Below are 17,336 nucleotides of genomic sequence, written 5' to 3'. Positions count from 1 at the left end.
TTTTCTGATGCTCCCAGTATATAGTTTCACATTTTTTCTTTTTTTTTTTTTGTTAAGAACAGTACTTACTTATTCCATTTAGATGAAAACATCCCAAAAAACTAAATTGTACACAAAACAAAGTAGTTTATAAAAGGTACTAACATTAAAAAACCTTTACATCTCATTTTTGCTTAAAAGAACAAAAGAAAAGCTAACATTTCTTGAAAACCTACTATATGTATTTGGTCAAAATGTATCAAATTGGATTGTGTCACTGGATCGTAATAATCCAAAGAGGTCAGTGTTATTCCCATTTTACAGCCAAGAAATCACTGTGTTCCAAGTAAGTGCTGCAGCTAAGATTCAAACTGAATTCTTATTATAAAGCATACACCTCTTACAAACATTCAGCCACTCTAAAGGTTATTAAATTTAGGATAACAATATCTAAGAATTAAAATACCATGAAAGAGGCACAGTCATTTTCCCATGCAAACTGAAATAATCATGTATTTGGGGTCACTTCAAGAAATACATATATAAGGAGTTCCCGTCGTGGCTCAGCAGAAATCAACATGACTAGTATCTCACTAGCATCTGTGAAGACGCAGGTTTGATCTCTGGCCTTGCTCAGTGGGTTAAGGATCTGGCGTTGCCGTAAGCTGCGGTGTAAGTTACAGACACAGCTCCGATCTGGCATTGCTGTGGCTGTGGCGCAAACCAGTGGCTACAGCTTTGTCTCAACCCCTAGCCTTGGAAACTCCATATGCCGTAGGATAGCCCTAAAAAGACACACACACAAAAATCACATATGTGCATATACAGACACACATATACGTATATATGCTTAAAAAGCCAATGTTAATATGTTTATTAATGTTTCTTATATTTCAGTAATTAATATAATGACAAATACCAACTAGCATTCACTGAATGAGTACAATATGCTAGTCACCTACCAAATGCTTTACATCACCCTCATTTAAAGCTTACAACTGCCCTTGGAGATAGGAATTATTAGTATCATTTTGAGGCCTAGTAACTTGGCCTAGGCTACAGGCCAGTGTGTAAAAGAGCTGGGATTTGAACTCAGGGCTACCCTGACATCAAAATCGGTGCTTTAACCACTTATGCTACACTGTTTCTGCAAATTAACTTCAGAAACAAAATCACATTTCTTTTCCTTTTTCTTTTTCAGGCCTCACCCACAACATATGGAAGAATTTAATTTTCTGGTACTTTTTTGGGTATACATAACCTTTTTCACTGCCTATGAAACTCCAACTGTATATCTAAAAACAGGAAGTTACGAGTAACTCAAAGTTGGTAGGAAAAAGATCCTTGTTATTGAACATCTTTTTAAGTACTAACTGTTTAATCCCACTATGAAGTGTATTTCAAGTAGCATAGGAAATAATGAAATCATTTTTGATCTTTGAGGATATTGCAATGCCTGAAAATCATTCTGAACACCAATGCCAATTGTTCAGATGTGGCTTATATAAAGGTGACTCTTCCAGCTCCAAGACATACCCTCCAAACTCCACCGTGAATAATCCTTGTTATTACTGTATTTTGTTGGTTGCTTCTTTCCCCTAAAAGAAAACACAAAAAAATTTTTTTAGTTTAAAAGTTTACTTTAATTGTGTTTAAAGTTAGAATATAAACTTTAAGGCTGGATCCAAACATGTAAAAATGGAAAATGTGTCTTCAGTGACCCTCCCATTATCTTTCTCCTCTCTATGAATTACAACCCATTCATGGATTCTTAAGTCAACAGATATTTCACAGTGAACAGATACATAGATGCTGGTCAAGGTAGACAAATAAAAAAAATTATTCCACTGGAAGGAGGAGGAAAGAATAACAATAAGCAACAATAAAGTCACCATTTTCCAAATGCCTCCTGGGTAACAAGCACAAATTCACATTGCACTGAAGTCTCACTAGGAGCCTGCGCGATAAGTACAAGGAGGCTCAACCTGCCCAATAAGTAGCAGTCTGCAGTTCCAATCCTGCTCAGCCTGGCTTCGAAGCCCAACTTGCCTGCAGAAGTCCCCTCTGGGTTCATGAAACACTCAGTCCAATAGCCAAGGAGGACAACCTTTGCAACACAATGGCCTCAATGCCAGGTCAGCAGAAATCAATGCCAGCATCAGGGAACACAAAACACCTTTGCATTAGAGATTTTCCATCTGACAGTAAAAATGAAACTATGAACAGAGAGAATGTAAGAGGATCACTGATATCTCAATTTGTGGCACAGTGAGGGAAAAATGACTGACATGGCCTTGAAGGCCTTTGCATAACACTAAAATACCACACAAATAACTAAAAGTCCTAAACATTCAAACTAGGCCAAGGCACTTACACAATACTATAGGTGAGTTCACCCAGGGAAACTTGGGGAGAAGCAGGAAAGGTGAAAGGAGAGAGAAGGAAAGGTGGATGTGAAAACAAGTTTATTTCGAGGAATGAGGGGATGAAGAGATGAAAGAGAGCTACAACACAGATACAGCCAGCAAAGTCATGGGCACAGGCCCACGTCTAGCAACAGGTAAACCCTGGAACGCCTACCTGTTCCTTCAGCTCCAAGTGAAATATAGTAGCTCTTCCCATTACTCGTGCCTGCTTCTCTCTCTCCAACAGCCTGTTTTATCCATAGTCTCTGGCAAGGCAGTGCAGTAATCCAGTGTGGCTGACGACTGGCTCTGAATCCCAGCTCACTATCCACTGAACCTGAGCAAAACCTCATCTCTCTCTATGGTCCATTTCCATATTAGAAAACGTTAGTAGTAAAAGCACCTCACAGATTGTGGTGAGGATTAAATAAATTCATAAAGGCACTGTTTAAAATAAAGCCTAGCACAGAGAAAACATTCAATAAATACTACCTACCACCACCATCTCATTGTTACACTGATGATGACCTCCCCACCCAAGCAGAAATTCTTTTAGTCTTCTACTTCAAGAGACTGAATTTACTGACCTATCATCCTGCTTCTGTTTTCAGAAAAATTCTACTGCTTAGTTTCCTTAAATGTACCTAACTGGAAATGGGTGATAGAGATTGATACAGAAATTAATCTCTAGTTGGGTATCAAAGTCTGATGATTTTTCTCTAAAGTATCCCACAAAAGCTAAGTATTTGCTTTTAAAATGATACTAAGATGACATTCTATCAACTCTATCCTTGCAAAAAAGGACTAAATAATCCTTTATATCTTTCCTAACAAAGCAACTTTTTTCTTTTTGGCCAAGCCCGCAGCATGGGCAAGTTCCCAGGCCAGAGATCAAACCCAAGCCACAGCTGTAGCAATGCCAAATCCTTAACCCACTGCACCACAAGGAACTTCCTTTTTTTTTTTTTTCTTTTCAATTGTATTATTTAATTAGCAACCTTGAGGGCAAAAAAGTCACATCTGGACTTAAAGGCAAAGGCAGAGACCCAAAAGCAGACCTATTACTTTCCTTTTAGTGTTTTTGTTTCAATTATGAAAGAAATATCTGTGCAGTATAGGAAAAAAGGACAATCGGAAAAGAAGGAAGTTTTTAAAAAATCATCCATTATTCTACCCTGTGATAATGTGTTAATGCTGTTAACATTTTGTTACACAGCCCTCCAAATTCTTTTCTATGTATAATTTATGTTGGACACAATTATTTTTAGAAAATAACACACACATATACACATGGGGGGAGGGCTGTAACAATTTTCTAAGTATTTCTCTCCACAAAACAATACAAAGTTTACCTTAGAAAATTTGGAAATTGCAGAAAAGCACCATAGATTAAAGACAAAACAAAAAACACCTATAATCTCATCTAGGATGACCTCTCTTAAAGTTTGAGTATATATTCTACACATCTATGCTTCTTTACAAAGCTAAGATATTGCATATGAAGTCTTATGACTACTTTTTCCTCTGTTACCTGAAGAACATTTTTCTAAGCACTAAACTCTTCTAAATCACTATTTTAAGCAACAACATAGCTAAAATGGCATCTTTTAAAAGTGCAAAGCAAGTTAGGCCATTCTAAAGTTGTCTTCTCATTTCGCATGTGCTCACACATGCTTATAACTAGGCTGGACCTAAATGAAATAGGCCATCCAGTCAAAAAATTCACGTTTGAGAAACAAGTACTAGCATGTGTTGCAAGAATACACTGATAGTCTCCCCGTTTACTAAAGAGAGAAGCAACCGAAGTGTGCGGGTGTGGCTGGAGAAGAGGAAGGAAGTGTGGGTGGCCCTACACACATTTTGTAAGCTGCTGAAAACAGTTGTAGAACCAGCCTCTGTTAAACCTACTGTTAATTTGGAATTCACCCTGTTATTCTTGTCAAAATTCACTTATAGCTTTTCACTGACATCATCACCTCTGCAGTGTGGTCTGTGTTTCAAACAAAGGTGTCCTACTCACACCTCTCCCCAGGAGAGGTGGGGAAGAGCACAATGAACAAAGGTGGCTCTGCATGGGTAATCATTATGAACCAATCCAAGGAATGAGAAAGCAGATCACACAGAAAGGGCCATGTACAAAAATTACGCTACTTCTATAGCATCCCTACACTCTGCTTGGGATATTTTAAATTTCCCTCCTAAACCAGATGACCAATATTCAAACACACAAAACCCTCCCAAACAAGTCACACGCTTAAAAAAAAAATCTGTTCCAAAATCCTCCCTCCAATACAGACAGCTATAAGATGAGTATTGGTAAAGCCACAATAAAACTGTATTTAAAGTTTTAAATAAAACTGTATTTAAATAAAACTGTATTTAAATAAAACTGTATTTAAACTGTATTCCAGGTGATACCATGGAAATCACCTGGTATCTTTTACAAACACCAAAAAAAAAAAAAAAGAAAAGAAAAGAAAGAAAACCGTAACTCTTACTCATGTGAAATATCAGACTCAACTACATGTTTAGAGCAAAGCCACTTAAGTGGAGGAACTTAACACTCTCTCCATGAAAACTACCATACTGATCTTGCTGCTAAAACTTCAAAAATACCTATCACAAAAATGGTACAGGTTGACAAGGAGACAGTAGACTCAATCCTCCAGAAATATCAATAACCTCCAGGACAAGCAAAATAAACACAACCCTGCCAGGCAGTTGCCACTGCTGTTCTTTTCATCTAAACAATATTCTACTCCTCCTGGGTGTTATCAGTATAAGCTATAAATCTAAGATGAAAAAACCACAAACCAGTCAACAGATCCCCCACTATGGAAGAATCCAGAATTCTGTGCTGATGGGTTGAACATTACCACGTTAGCTATCAGGTGGTATCAGATTGTAGCCACTGGACGGAGTCAAGATGGAAACCACAAATTAGAAGACTGCAGCCAATCGTTTATTATAAGAAATGTCATAACAGGCAAAACTGTACCTCCAAATGTCTAATAAAGTGTTTTCCAAGGGGAGTTAACTGCCTACTAAAGTGTGTTCTGTAAAATTTCTTCCAGGCAGTCAATTTTATGGACTTGGGGCCATTGAGGTGACCAGGAATGTTAGGCTGAAAAGCCAACTCCAGTCTCTCCAGGCAGTGACTGGGTTGCCAATCAGTGCAGATCAATCCCTAAAGTGCTGGTTTAAGTAACCTTTATTTCCTGTAAGTAAAATAAGCTACATTCCAGGACATACCAAGGAATTTGAATGTATTCAGGAGTCAGGCAATCTATTAACTAATGGAGGGTAGTACTTATCATTTAAAGAGCAAAAGGGGTTAACATCCAAGCCACAAAACCTGGACTAGCAGCACAGACAGTAAGTTCAAATTTCTAAAGAGAGTTGTCTCTTATTATCAAGTGATGAAAAATGCTAAGCATGTCACCATTTCTACCTGAGGATAACTCTGACTTAAAAAATTAGTACAGTGACAGCCCTGGCATAAACTGCCCACATAATAAATGACTTAAGCACAAGCTGGTGTGTAGAAATTACTCCAAAATAAATAAAGCCAACCCACAATTACTCCTTTGCCAGGAAAATGCAACACAAGTTGGAATTATGGAGAATTTTAAAACATATCTAAATCTCTCTTCCAAAGCTTTCATTAATACTGTCAAAATTCATTTTAACTCCCTATCATCTTTTTAACCCCCTGATGATATTATGACGAGGATGGTCATGAAATAGTGGTCGAAAAAAAGAATGCTGGGGGGGGGGGAACTAATCCATGGACAAAAATACTGGCACCTAACATTTCATTGACTTTGACTTAAAAGGCAGAATCACTTGGGGATTCTCTCACACTGTTGGGACTGCAAATTATCTTTCTGAAAAGCAATTTGGCAATACCTGTATCAAGACCCTTAAAATAATTAATACCCTTGATTTAATACTCCTACTACTAGATTTATTTAAGTCTTAAAGACAAGGACATTTATATTTAACAATGTTCAGTGATATTTATATATTAAAAAAAAAAACAACCAAAAGGTCTACAATAAGGAAATGGTATACCTAACATTAACACTACACAGCTATTATTTTGAAGCTATTTAATCTCATGGGAAATTGTCACAATAAAATGTTAATAAATTCACATACCAAATTTCATTGCATGTGACCCCAATTTTTTTAAAGTATATAATTTGTCTGCATATATATTAATAATACCAAATGTTAAATTGGTAAGATTATAAATTTTTTTCTCTTTATGCTTTCCTGGTATTTTCAAATCTTAAGCAGTAAATGTGCCTTCATAATCTAGGAAAAGCAGAGGTTAATAAAATTTTGAATTTCTATACATAATTATTCATCCAATTTATTTTTCCATGGAGATGTATAAATCAATTTTCCTGAAAATATAGTCTTTAAAGCCTATTTATGTAATCTGAATAAATAAGACATACTGAATGAAATATTATACCCCCCCTGTGGAACAAGGTAGGCAATTCCTTCAGGCTGAGGAAGGAACAGGAACAGAGTCGATTTTTATTAGCAAATATTTGAGCCCTAATTGTGTAGAACATAACAGAGTCGTTGTTCCTTTAGAATCTTATAAATAAGTTATCTACATATAATTACACAGGTTAACTTAGGCAAGTTCTGTCAAAGCAAGAGCAGAGGATACTAAAGGCAGGATCCCAAAGGACAGGGCAGCCCACATCATTCCTGAAAGCAGGGCAACAGGCAGCAGAGAGTGAGTGCATACAGCTGGGTGGCTTCAGAAAGGAGAAGGCCAGCATGGGTGAAGAGATAAGTTTAAAGGGGTTAAGAGTGATGATCCTGAAAACTACCTAGTGGCTCCCTTTTTAGGGCACTGTGAGGAACTCTTACCTTCTCAAGACCAATGGAAAACTTGCCAGATTAAATAATGCACTACATACCCCTGTTTTTTTTCTCTTTAGGGCCCCACCTGTGGCATACGGAAGTTGCTAGCTACAGGAGTCGAATCGGAGCTACAGCTGTCCATGGCCACAGCAATGCAAGATGCAAGCCGCATCTACGACCTACACCACAGCTCACAGCAACACCAGATCCTTAACCCACTGAGTGAGGCCAGGGATTGAACCTGCATCCTCATGCATACTAGTTGGGTTCGTTTCTGCTGAGCCACAACAGGAACTTCTCACCACATATTTCTGACTTATACTTAAGGTTAATTAAAGCGTCATTAAAGAGTTTAAAATGCACAGAAGCAGCTTCACATCACAGAGCTGATATGAGGCCTCAACAGAGGAAGAAAACTCTAGGTATTAACATGAAAGCAACCTAAGAATAAGGTCCTTAGAAAATGTAAACCAATTTACAAAGTTCACTGTTCACTTTAAAGTCCCATAAAACAGCAATTTTTGTTTTGACTTATTGTATCTTTCTCATTATTACCCATACCACTTTCCTACAAATCTACTAAATAGGTTTCTATAGAAATGAGTCTTATAACAAAACTACAGTCAACTTTTCTTTCATTGTCTCATTTCAAATTTTAAAAATGTCTTTTACTGCCACAAATGACCATTTTAGAATTCTAGTTTTAATTCGGGTTTCAAAAAAAGTAAACAATTCAACTACTGTGAATCTATGTATGCACTGGACTCTTTGCATGTGTAATATAAGTTATTCCTCACAACCAGGAATATAATGGAAGTATTACGTTTTACAGATAAGAAAGCAGGGTCAAACAGGCTAAGGAGTTTCTATGCACCAGTTCTACGCCCAGGTAAGAGATGCTTAAGTTGACTCCTGGGGCCTGCATTTTTTCCTGCAATAATGCAATGCCTCCCTTTGACCTAAGCCTTTCTAATTCCTATGGAAACAACAGCACTAAAATGAATCCAATTTGACATTTCTGTTGTTCCGCCAATTCTAACATGCCACACAATTTACCTGACCCAGCAATCAATTAAAAAGAGGAACTTCCAGTTGCTGTGGCATAGGCCAGTAGCTATAGTTCTGATTCGATCCCTAGTCTGGGAACTTCCATATGCCTCGGGTGTGGCCCTAAAAAGCAAAAAAAAAAAAAAAAATTAAAACAGAGGAACTTTCCTAGTGCCATCAAAGATCCACCTAATAAATATTATGAACAAATAATTCCAGCAAAAACTTTCTGAAATGCTCAGAAACTGCTTTTTAAGTTGAGAAAGGAAATTACAGACAAATAACCATTCAAAAAAACAGTGAAATAAGTACTGGTCATCTAAAATTGAACAGCACCTTGAATATATAACTTCACCTTTAAGAGTTTGCATACAATTTTGTGATGGCAAGATTCTTCCCCAGTGGCACAGAAGAGCCAACGCCAAGCAAGTAATTTCAGTACAGTTTAGGAAGGTTCTATTTTCTGCTCTAAAAAATTTATCCTTACCCTACCTGCAATTTTAATATACTCTGCAAATTACATTCTCTTCATTTGTTTCTGAAAAAGCATTTCCCTTCACAAAAGGATCAGCAAGTACTCATAAAATAGAAGAACAAAAGATAAAAATCAAGCCTTGAAACTATACACTGAATATTCTCATCCCAAATTTCTTCTCTAGTACTCATGATGCTTTATGCCAAAAAAAGGAGAACTGTTTAACCTGTAGAAAATGAGGTAAAACAGAAAACTAAACTTTAAAGTTCAACCGCTCTACTTTTGTCCAATGCTGGGGGAAAAAAAAAGGTCCTTAGAAAATGTAAACCAATTTACACAGTTCACTGTTCAAAGTCCCATAAAACATCAATTTTTGTTTTGATTTATATCTTTCTCATTATTACCCATACTACTTTCCTACAAATCTACTAATCTAAATAGGTTTATACAGAAATGAGTCTTATAACAAAATTATAGTCGACTTTTCAATAATATTTGGGCTACTTTAAAGAGATCCATGAATATAGGACACTTTAGCTCCATAATCTGCCCAACAAGTATTCGTTAGTATAGTGTCCTAAATCTAAAATGAACTGTACCTAGATAAGTTATACTGTAATAGTGAATCTTACATTACCTAAAATATAATTTCTTTAATAGAGAAGAAGCAATGTGGCTGAATATTAAACCCAGTTAGATACATTATTCGTTTTCCCCTAGCTACTCAATGTGAAGACAATATAATGACCTAAGACGCATGTCTGTACATAGAAGGGGAGGGACCATCAGAGAAAAGCTGGGACAGCAGCTAAGAGTCACATTTCAAAGTACCAGAGAGTCAACTTTTCTTATTATCTTCACCATAGAGATGCACTTTATGGTTTGTTTGTTTGTTTGCCACACCTGAAGCATGTGGCAGTTCCCTGGAACTGGCACTACAGTTGAGACCTGTGCCACAGCTGCTGCAATGGAATCCTTAACCCATTGCGCCACATGGGAATTTCTGAGATGCACTTTAAAAATGACCAAAATTAGGGAGTTCCCGTCATGGCTCAGTGGAAACGAATCTGACTAGCATCTATGAGGACACAGGTTCGTTTCCTGGTCTCACTCAGTGGGTTAAGGATCCAGCATTGCCTTGAGCTGTGGTGTAGGTCCCAGACAGGGCTCAGACTTGGCATTGCTCTGGCTGCGGTGTAGGCTAGCAGCTACAGCTCCGATTCAACCCCTAGCCTGGGAACCTCCACATGCTGTGGGTGTGGCCCTAAAAATAAATAAATAAAAAGACAAAAATGACCAAAATTCATTAAAAATGATTTTAAAATGATCAAATTTATTCAGCAAATATGAGGAGCAGCATCATAGCACAACAGAGTACCACAGAATCTGGAGCCCGAGGAGTTACTCAACTTCTGCCAACAGGCATGTTCTTTATCTATAAAACAAAGATAATCACCACCTTGGACAGTTATTATGAAAGCTAAATGGGATGGTACACATTAGCAAGGTGTGAGTAGGATCAAAATCACCCAAGGAGTCTTTTCCTCAGCTTTTCACAACTGGCTTCCTCCCAGGAGAGTCTGATATTTGAGAGGGGCTGTGTATTTAAGTTCCCCATCTCATTTTGGTATCAATATCCCCTCACCTCTAACTAGCCCATGAAACTGCCCCTAAATGCCTGTACCGGATATAACAGGAAGGCCGCTGCCCTACACTGTTTACATCTCTGACTGGAACAAGGATGCCACAAGAGGTGTTCTTTCCCCTAAATCTGCCTTGGGAAGAAGCTGGCAGTGGTGGGCAAGAAGCCTTAGTGTGACTGGGACAGCAATACATGCGGAGCATGAGACAAGGTCAGAGAGGTAGGTAAGGGCCAGATAGCCAAACGTCCTTGTATCCCATGCACATCAGCTGGATATTCCTCACATATGGCTCGCCCTTACCATGTTTTAGGGCCCAGCTTAAAGGTCACCTTCCTGACTATCACCTTGCCTTCCCCTCCCACACTCCTGCACACCAGCTCCGTGTGTCCTCTCACAGCATCATGTCCTTTTCCATTACAGCCCTTATCACAACTGTGGTTATGTAATTATTTGTGTGATTACGTGATTAATGATGTGCCCCCGACTAGACTACATGAAAAATTCAGCCGACATAATGCCCATGTCATTTTATTCAGCTCTGCATCCCAGGGCCCAGCAAATAAAGCATCTGCCCAAAATATATACATACACTGTATTACATGAACAAATGAAAGCTGGCATTAAGTAGCCAAGGAAGAATCCTGAGCAGGGATACAGCAATCAGAGATGACAGTTAAACCACTCTGGCAGCAAAGGGAAGATCAGATTGGAAGGGTAAGACTAGAGCTTGGACACAGGTAAGGAGACTACTGAAAATGTCTCCAGACAAATGATGAAAGACTTAAAAATGAGGGCAGCCTGTATCTGGGAGGTGATGATGAGGATGTAATGGAAGAGACAGGTTTAGGAAGCAGAATCCAGGAACTCAAAATGCAGGGCAGGGTGGCGGGGTTGTCACAAAGCAAGAGGGACATCTATAATGACTCCAGTAGAGAGTGGCAGCAGTTGGGACCATTCACTCAGACCAGGAATACAGGACACGAGCAAACATTTCCTGGGCATCTACTGCATGTTAGTACAGAGTGGAAGATTCGCTGCTAGCTCTGGAATTCTAATTGAAAAACAATTTCAATCCAACCCATCTGAATTAAAACAGATTAAAATGGGTTATGGTTTCCATTAATGGGCAACAAATTAAAGTTTAGATTTTTTAAGTTTCTTCATCATGACATTTCTTGGGTACACTGACTATGCATGAAGTATTACACTAGCCTGGAGATACAGAAATCAAAGAAGAGGTTTCTGCCTTCGAGGAGCTGACAGTCTTTGGGGTTTGAGAAAGATAACTGCATGTAAACAACTGAGAAAGTGAGGCCCAGTGAGGCTTTGATGTGACCAGTTACAAGTCCTGTAACCTACATTGCTGGAGCACTGATTTCATAACCCACATTACATTTGAGGCCAACATATAACTGAGGTGGGGTCTGTGTTTAAAGAGACAGACAGACAGACACCCCTCTCCCCAATCTTGCTTTGAGACACATCATGGTGCAAGGGCAGACAAGGCCTTCCGACTCTGAAGGAACTGCTGAGTAGTCGCATGAAGCAGTCTGGGGAATACAACATAACAAGTAAGGAGAGGGAAGAGAGGCCTGCTTTGTCATGAAAGAGCCTACCTGAGCAGAGGCCAAACTCTGGAGGTGCCAAAGCAGAATCTCAGGAGGCTCTGCAAGTGACAGGAGAGAAATAAATGTTCAGGGAATGCAAAGCAAGAATCCTCTTTAGTCAGGTTCCTCCCCTACCACCAGCAGCAAAGGCTCTCCCATGGGATGTAAGGCTTCAACCCAAAGCAGATATACAGAAAAACAAGATGAGAAATGATCCACAGCGTGAATAATGCAGCTCCAGATCATCCAGAACAGACAACACATTTCCAGTGTTCACTCCTGAGCCCCTAGGTTCAAGAGGTTTTTACACTAGCTGCTCCCAAACTAAAAAAGAATACCAAATATGTCCCCTTCCATCCCCAGAGCTACTGCCCCACTCCTCCCCCTTCCTTTCCAGATTCTTAAAAAAACAAACACAAAAACAAAAATAGCTGCACTGTCTCTACTTCCTCAACCCCCTTTTACCCACTTGGATCTAAGCTCTTCTTCCACCACCTGACCTTGTCTTGTCACCCTCCCTCAACCCTTGGAGCCCTTTCCCCTCTTCTCTGCCTGGGCCCTCTACCTGTCCTTCAAGACGGGTTCACCACCACCTCCTAGATGAAGCAGTCCCAAGTCAGATCATTCCTTGCCCAGGAGTTTTGCCTATGCCTCACCACAGCACTTGATCCTGTCATTGTTTACCTCAGTGTAAATAAAATTTACAATAGCATAAAGGGAGGAACTAGTTTTTATTCACTTTTCTATTGCTACCCTCCAACCCGGGGCCCCCAGAATAGCCAAAGGCTCCATGAATAAAAGATCAGAGGTTAGGTTTACCTTCAAAACTGCCACAAACCACTCAGCTTTTCCACCTAAATTGCTCTAAGAATGTACCTGCACATGCATGCACACTGGGAAGTACCTATATTCTGAGTATCAGTTTTCTTATCAAAGCATCTTGGCTAAAAACTCTTAACTTTTGGTTGTTAAGCAAACAGCTTACATGCAGTAAAACCAAGTCTTTAGGGGTCCTCGTCTACATTTTTAAATCCTTTAATTCTGACCATGTGGAAAGTGTACTTGTACCCTTTTCTTCATGGGCAGTATAATGTGTTCTTAGGCTCGGACAAGCTGCTTCAGGAAAGAAATCAAGCCTTGTTTATGTCAATACTTAGACCTATGGCTGTTCAGTATCTCGAAAAATAGGGTGGTTTCTTTTTTTTTAAATTTAGTTTCACTTTCTGTATGAAACACCTATAGGAAAGTTTAGACAAAAAGCATTTCTTGAGACTAGTAAAAATATCTGAAAGCCCTTTGATTTTAATAAGGGCATTTGAAAGTCTTCATTTTAGGATTTTGAGATTACATTTGAACCATAAAGGCCCAATCTTTATTTATGTTCTAGAAAAATAAAAATTACATAACATCTGGGTTCTTGTATGTTTCAAACAAATCGATCCTACTGCAGTAATACAGAAAAACTTAGAATAGTAGAAAATTAATACGGTGAGAGTAACTTTTCTGCACAAAAGAAAACAATAAAAGTCGATTTTGCAAATTTAAAAAATAGAAAGGTAGCACTCTAAGTTCCCTGTCTGGAAAGCCTTAAAGATGGAATATTAAGAAAAGTTAGCACAGTGCAGTTTCAATTACTACACTGCTTCAATATGTGACCTTGGGAATGTCATTTAATTTCTTTCATTTCTAGTTCTGTAAAATGGGAATGTCGTCTGTTTTCCTAAGAGGAACAATTAGATAGTCAAACAGAAGAATCAACATGATTTTTTTTTTTAAAGAAACTTGTCTAATTAGAACACTTTAATCACCACTTGTACAGTACATTCCTCTTCAGGAATCCAATTCCAACAGAAATATTTAAGCAGACGTTGAAGACAGATTTCCTCAAGGGAATGATTTTATAAATCTGGAGAGCAATGTAGCAAGATCATAAATTAACAAATTGATTACATAAACCTTGACAACGCTAGGCTTTAAAGTACACTGAGACACATCCCGATAAATTAGACTGATTTGGGGCTAGTTCCCCAACCCCATACAAGGAACCTAAACTGAAGCAGCTGATGCTTGATAGGAATCCGGTGGAAATTAAACAGGCTGCCAAACACTTGCAGTTCATCACCTGCTCACCATGTTTCACCTTTCACCATAAAACGTGAAACGCATTAAGTCAGCTTTACCAGCTGCTCCTAAGACTGTGAAAATGTACTCAATTAAATGGAAAGGAGGAAAAAGTAACTTGACAGTTTGAAAAATTCTATATCCTCAGACGTCTGTCGGTTGACTACTGCTAAACCCCACCTCTCCAATACTGGACTTGAACCGAACTCCCTATAAAGCCACTGGATTTTATCTGATCCAACTGTTAGGAACAGCACAGCTCCAGGACCACCCCTCCCGGCCCAGGATAAAAGGCTGTCACTTTCCTAGATCCCAAGTCCAAGTTAAAGTCAGGAAGGCTTTTGTAAAACGGTCCAGAAAGAAATCAACAGGCGATGACTATGGAAAAGAAAGGAGGTTTTCCAATCTGAAAAATTCTAGCTGTCCCTTGGGAATGCTCCTCCTTCCTTACCCCGATGCCCTTTCTCTACAGACAACAATATCCCCATTCTATTGTACGGCTGCAGTTTTAGCAAGGAATTCCCTTGCTGCGCCAGATTGCTAGATCTTTTGAGAAAGGAAAACACATTTGGTGAAAAATACACGCCGCACTCGGCCCGCTCCGGGGCGGGGCGTGGGGATGCGGGCGCCTCCCGAGGTGCCGCAATCCCGCTGCGGCCCCAAGGGCAGGGCCTCGGTGCGCCCGCGGCCGGCCGCCGCAGTGCCCGCTCCCGTCCGGGCCCCGCCGCCGCCGCCGCCCGCCGCCAGGCCGCCAGGCCCCGCCGCCGCCGCCGCCGCCGCCGTGCCGAGTCTGGGCCGCCGCAGTCCGGGCCCGAGACGCGGCCGGCGCGGGGAGCGCGGAGCGCGCAACTTACTTTCCGCCTGCGGCGGGCGCCCCGGCCCGAGAGCCCAGCCCGGCAACCGCCGAGGCGACTAGGCGGCGGAGGCCGGCCCCACCCCCGCCCACGGCCGCGGCGCCTGACCGAGCTCTGCGCTCGCTCCTACCTCAGCTGGCAGGCGGGCGTCAGTCCACAGCGGCCGCGGCGCCAAAGACTCCCTCCCGGCCGCCGAATCCCCGCACCCAGCGCTAATCATAATACCAAGCGGGCGGCGGGCCGCGGGAGGGGGGTGGGGCTGAGGGCCGATATGCGCCTGCGCGAGACATACGTCACTATGACGCGTGCGCCGGGGCCGGGCCTCGGGGAGGGCGGGGCGGGGAGCACCTGCGGGCTCCCGCGAGCGTGGTGCTGGAGGGCATCCTGGCAGCTTCTCGACCCCAGTGTTTGCGCTGCGGCTGGCGGTAGGAAGCGGGCGAGGCGCCGAAGCAGGAGAGAGGATGATGAAGGAGTAAGCAGTAGAGACAAAGGACAATTCCCCCCAGAAAAGTGGGGGAAATCGGAGAGAAGGGACCGCATCCTCACAGGACTCTGCGTCCTGGGCCCCGGGGGTGAGGGCATTGTACCCTTTTAAAGGCTCACCCCATCTCCCGACACAAGTTTAAGCAAGAATAGGGAAAGTGTTCAATATGTATTCGTATATATATTTTTTTTTCCTCTCTCTACAGTTTCTTCTCTCTGGGAATCCAATTTGAAGGAATTTTGTTGATTTTGTTGCTATTTAAACAAAAGGAGAAAAACCCAGCATTTGAATGCAGCGCTGGCTTTAAAGGTCACCGGGAGGCATTTGCCTAGCCAGGCGGCCTCCTCAGGAAAAGCGTGGAAAGGTGGAAAGTCGTGGGAAGTATTAAAACATGAAGTCAGGGATTCAGAACACGCCGGGCATTAACCGTACACTAGATGGTTCCGCAGCATGGTCACCAGCCGGGTGGCTCCCGCAGGGAGCTTAGCGCAGGCCAGAGGTTGGGTTTGGGAGAGTGGCAAAGAGGGGCAAGGGCTCCCGTCTCCCACTCTTGGAAGCTTGGCGCGCAATGGAGTTAGGCTCTCCAGGGTTCCTGGAAGGGAGTGACAAGCCAGATGCCAGATTTCTCCAACCTACTTTTCCCTGATTCTCCCTTGATCTCCACCCCTCCCGGAAGAAAGGAACCCTCGCAGTGAAAGACACAAGCAGGGGTAAAACATACAAAAACTACTGCTTAGGTGCTCCAAGTTTGATTAAATCGTCTGGATGAGAAGAGAAATTTAGATAGCTTTAGCAAAAGTCTCTTTGGACCTGCAAATGTCAGAAGGCTCTTCTTTCAGACTCTCTCCCAGGTGTCTGAAGATGACTGGGAAGCAGGAGTGGATTGTTGGGAGGTGCAAACCCTCAGGGTAGTAAGTAAGGTTTTCTATTAAAGGGGGTCTCTGACCCTCAGGGCTGAGTCAAGGCTCCAACTCTGGGATAACACTGGCTTAGAAAGAATAACTCACAGCTTCTAACTTGGTTTATGGAATTCCTTCCTTTGTTGCTGGAAAATGAGAAGGCCTTGCACTTTTCTCCTTAGGGAGATATCACTACTCAGGGAACCCTGTCACCAAGTAAAGGGGCGAAATTACCACTCTAATGGTCTCCCAGAGGATTTTCAGTGGTTAAAAGGCCTCTATCGCTAGGTCTCTAGCCCCTGAGATAGAACAGCAACTACAGAACAATGGCTTCAGTAGATAAGCCCTAGGAAAAGAAAGTATTAATGTTGCTGCTGGGTCACTCAGGTTTTGAATAAATTCTATAAGGAAAACAGAGCATAAGAATAGCAAAATAAATGAAAGAAACAGAATAATACGTTGGTTTAAATAAAGTCTGCTCAAATTCTCTTCCACAGAGAGGGATGCCGTACCAGCCACGTGGTAAATCATTTATGCATCCCCAGTGTTTCTTGGGAAGCTGAAGTGCTGCTGGCAAGAACATGACCCATTTTCAGTTCCACACTATCAATGTGGTAACATGATCTGATTATGCTTAGGCAATATTTTTAAATATTCAAGTACAAATTAATATATGATCACTTAACTTTGAATTTAAGCAAAATGCCTTTATTGTTAATGAAGAACCCCCTTCTTCAGTCCACCCTGGGGCTTTCTCCAACCCAGGCTGATATTTTAATGTTAGGTCTTTTTATGGACCTGTAAGAAGCTTTAATTAGATATACAGCATTCTACAAAAAACGACAAGATGGAGCATGCATGCTTGGATTACAGTCTCTGTGAGTCAGATCTCAGAAATAACATAATGCCACTGATTTAAGGAAGAAGTTGTTTAT

General features: G+C 41.0%; 1 protein-coding gene across 5 annotated transcripts in view; it reads right to left on the bottom strand.

The window, feature by feature from the left end:
• The window catches only part of SNRK (SNF related kinase), a 55,702-nt gene extending 40,422 nt beyond the window's left edge, over positions 1-15,280 (bottom strand). For 2 of the 5 annotated variants that reach the window (XM_047771304.1, XM_047771324.1), the window contains exons 1-2: positions 15,149-15,272; positions 1,516-1,577 (exon numbers count right to left, since the gene is read on the bottom strand). Coding sequence is in view for 1 of the 5 variants with exons in the window: in XM_047771296.1 (XP_047627252.1) it covers positions 1,516-1,577; positions 12,053-12,102; positions 15,149-15,238 (202 nt within the window). In the remaining 4 variants the exon portion in view is untranslated. Of the gene's footprint in view, positions 1-1,515; positions 1,578-2,559; positions 3,138-12,052; positions 12,103-15,018; positions 15,038-15,148 lie in introns of those variants that run through there. The other 3 variants (XM_047771296.1, XM_047771335.1, XM_047771313.1) reach the window with 3 other exon arrangements.
• Positions 15,281-17,336: the final 2,056 nt, after the last annotated feature.

Source organism: Phacochoerus africanus, chromosome 1 (genome assembly GCF_016906955.1).
Source record: "Phacochoerus africanus isolate WHEZ1 chromosome 1, ROS_Pafr_v1, whole genome shotgun sequence".
NCBI lineage: Eukaryota > Metazoa > Chordata > Mammalia > Artiodactyla > Suidae > Phacochoerus > Phacochoerus africanus.
This window is presented reverse-complemented; position numbering and strand designations above follow the sequence as displayed.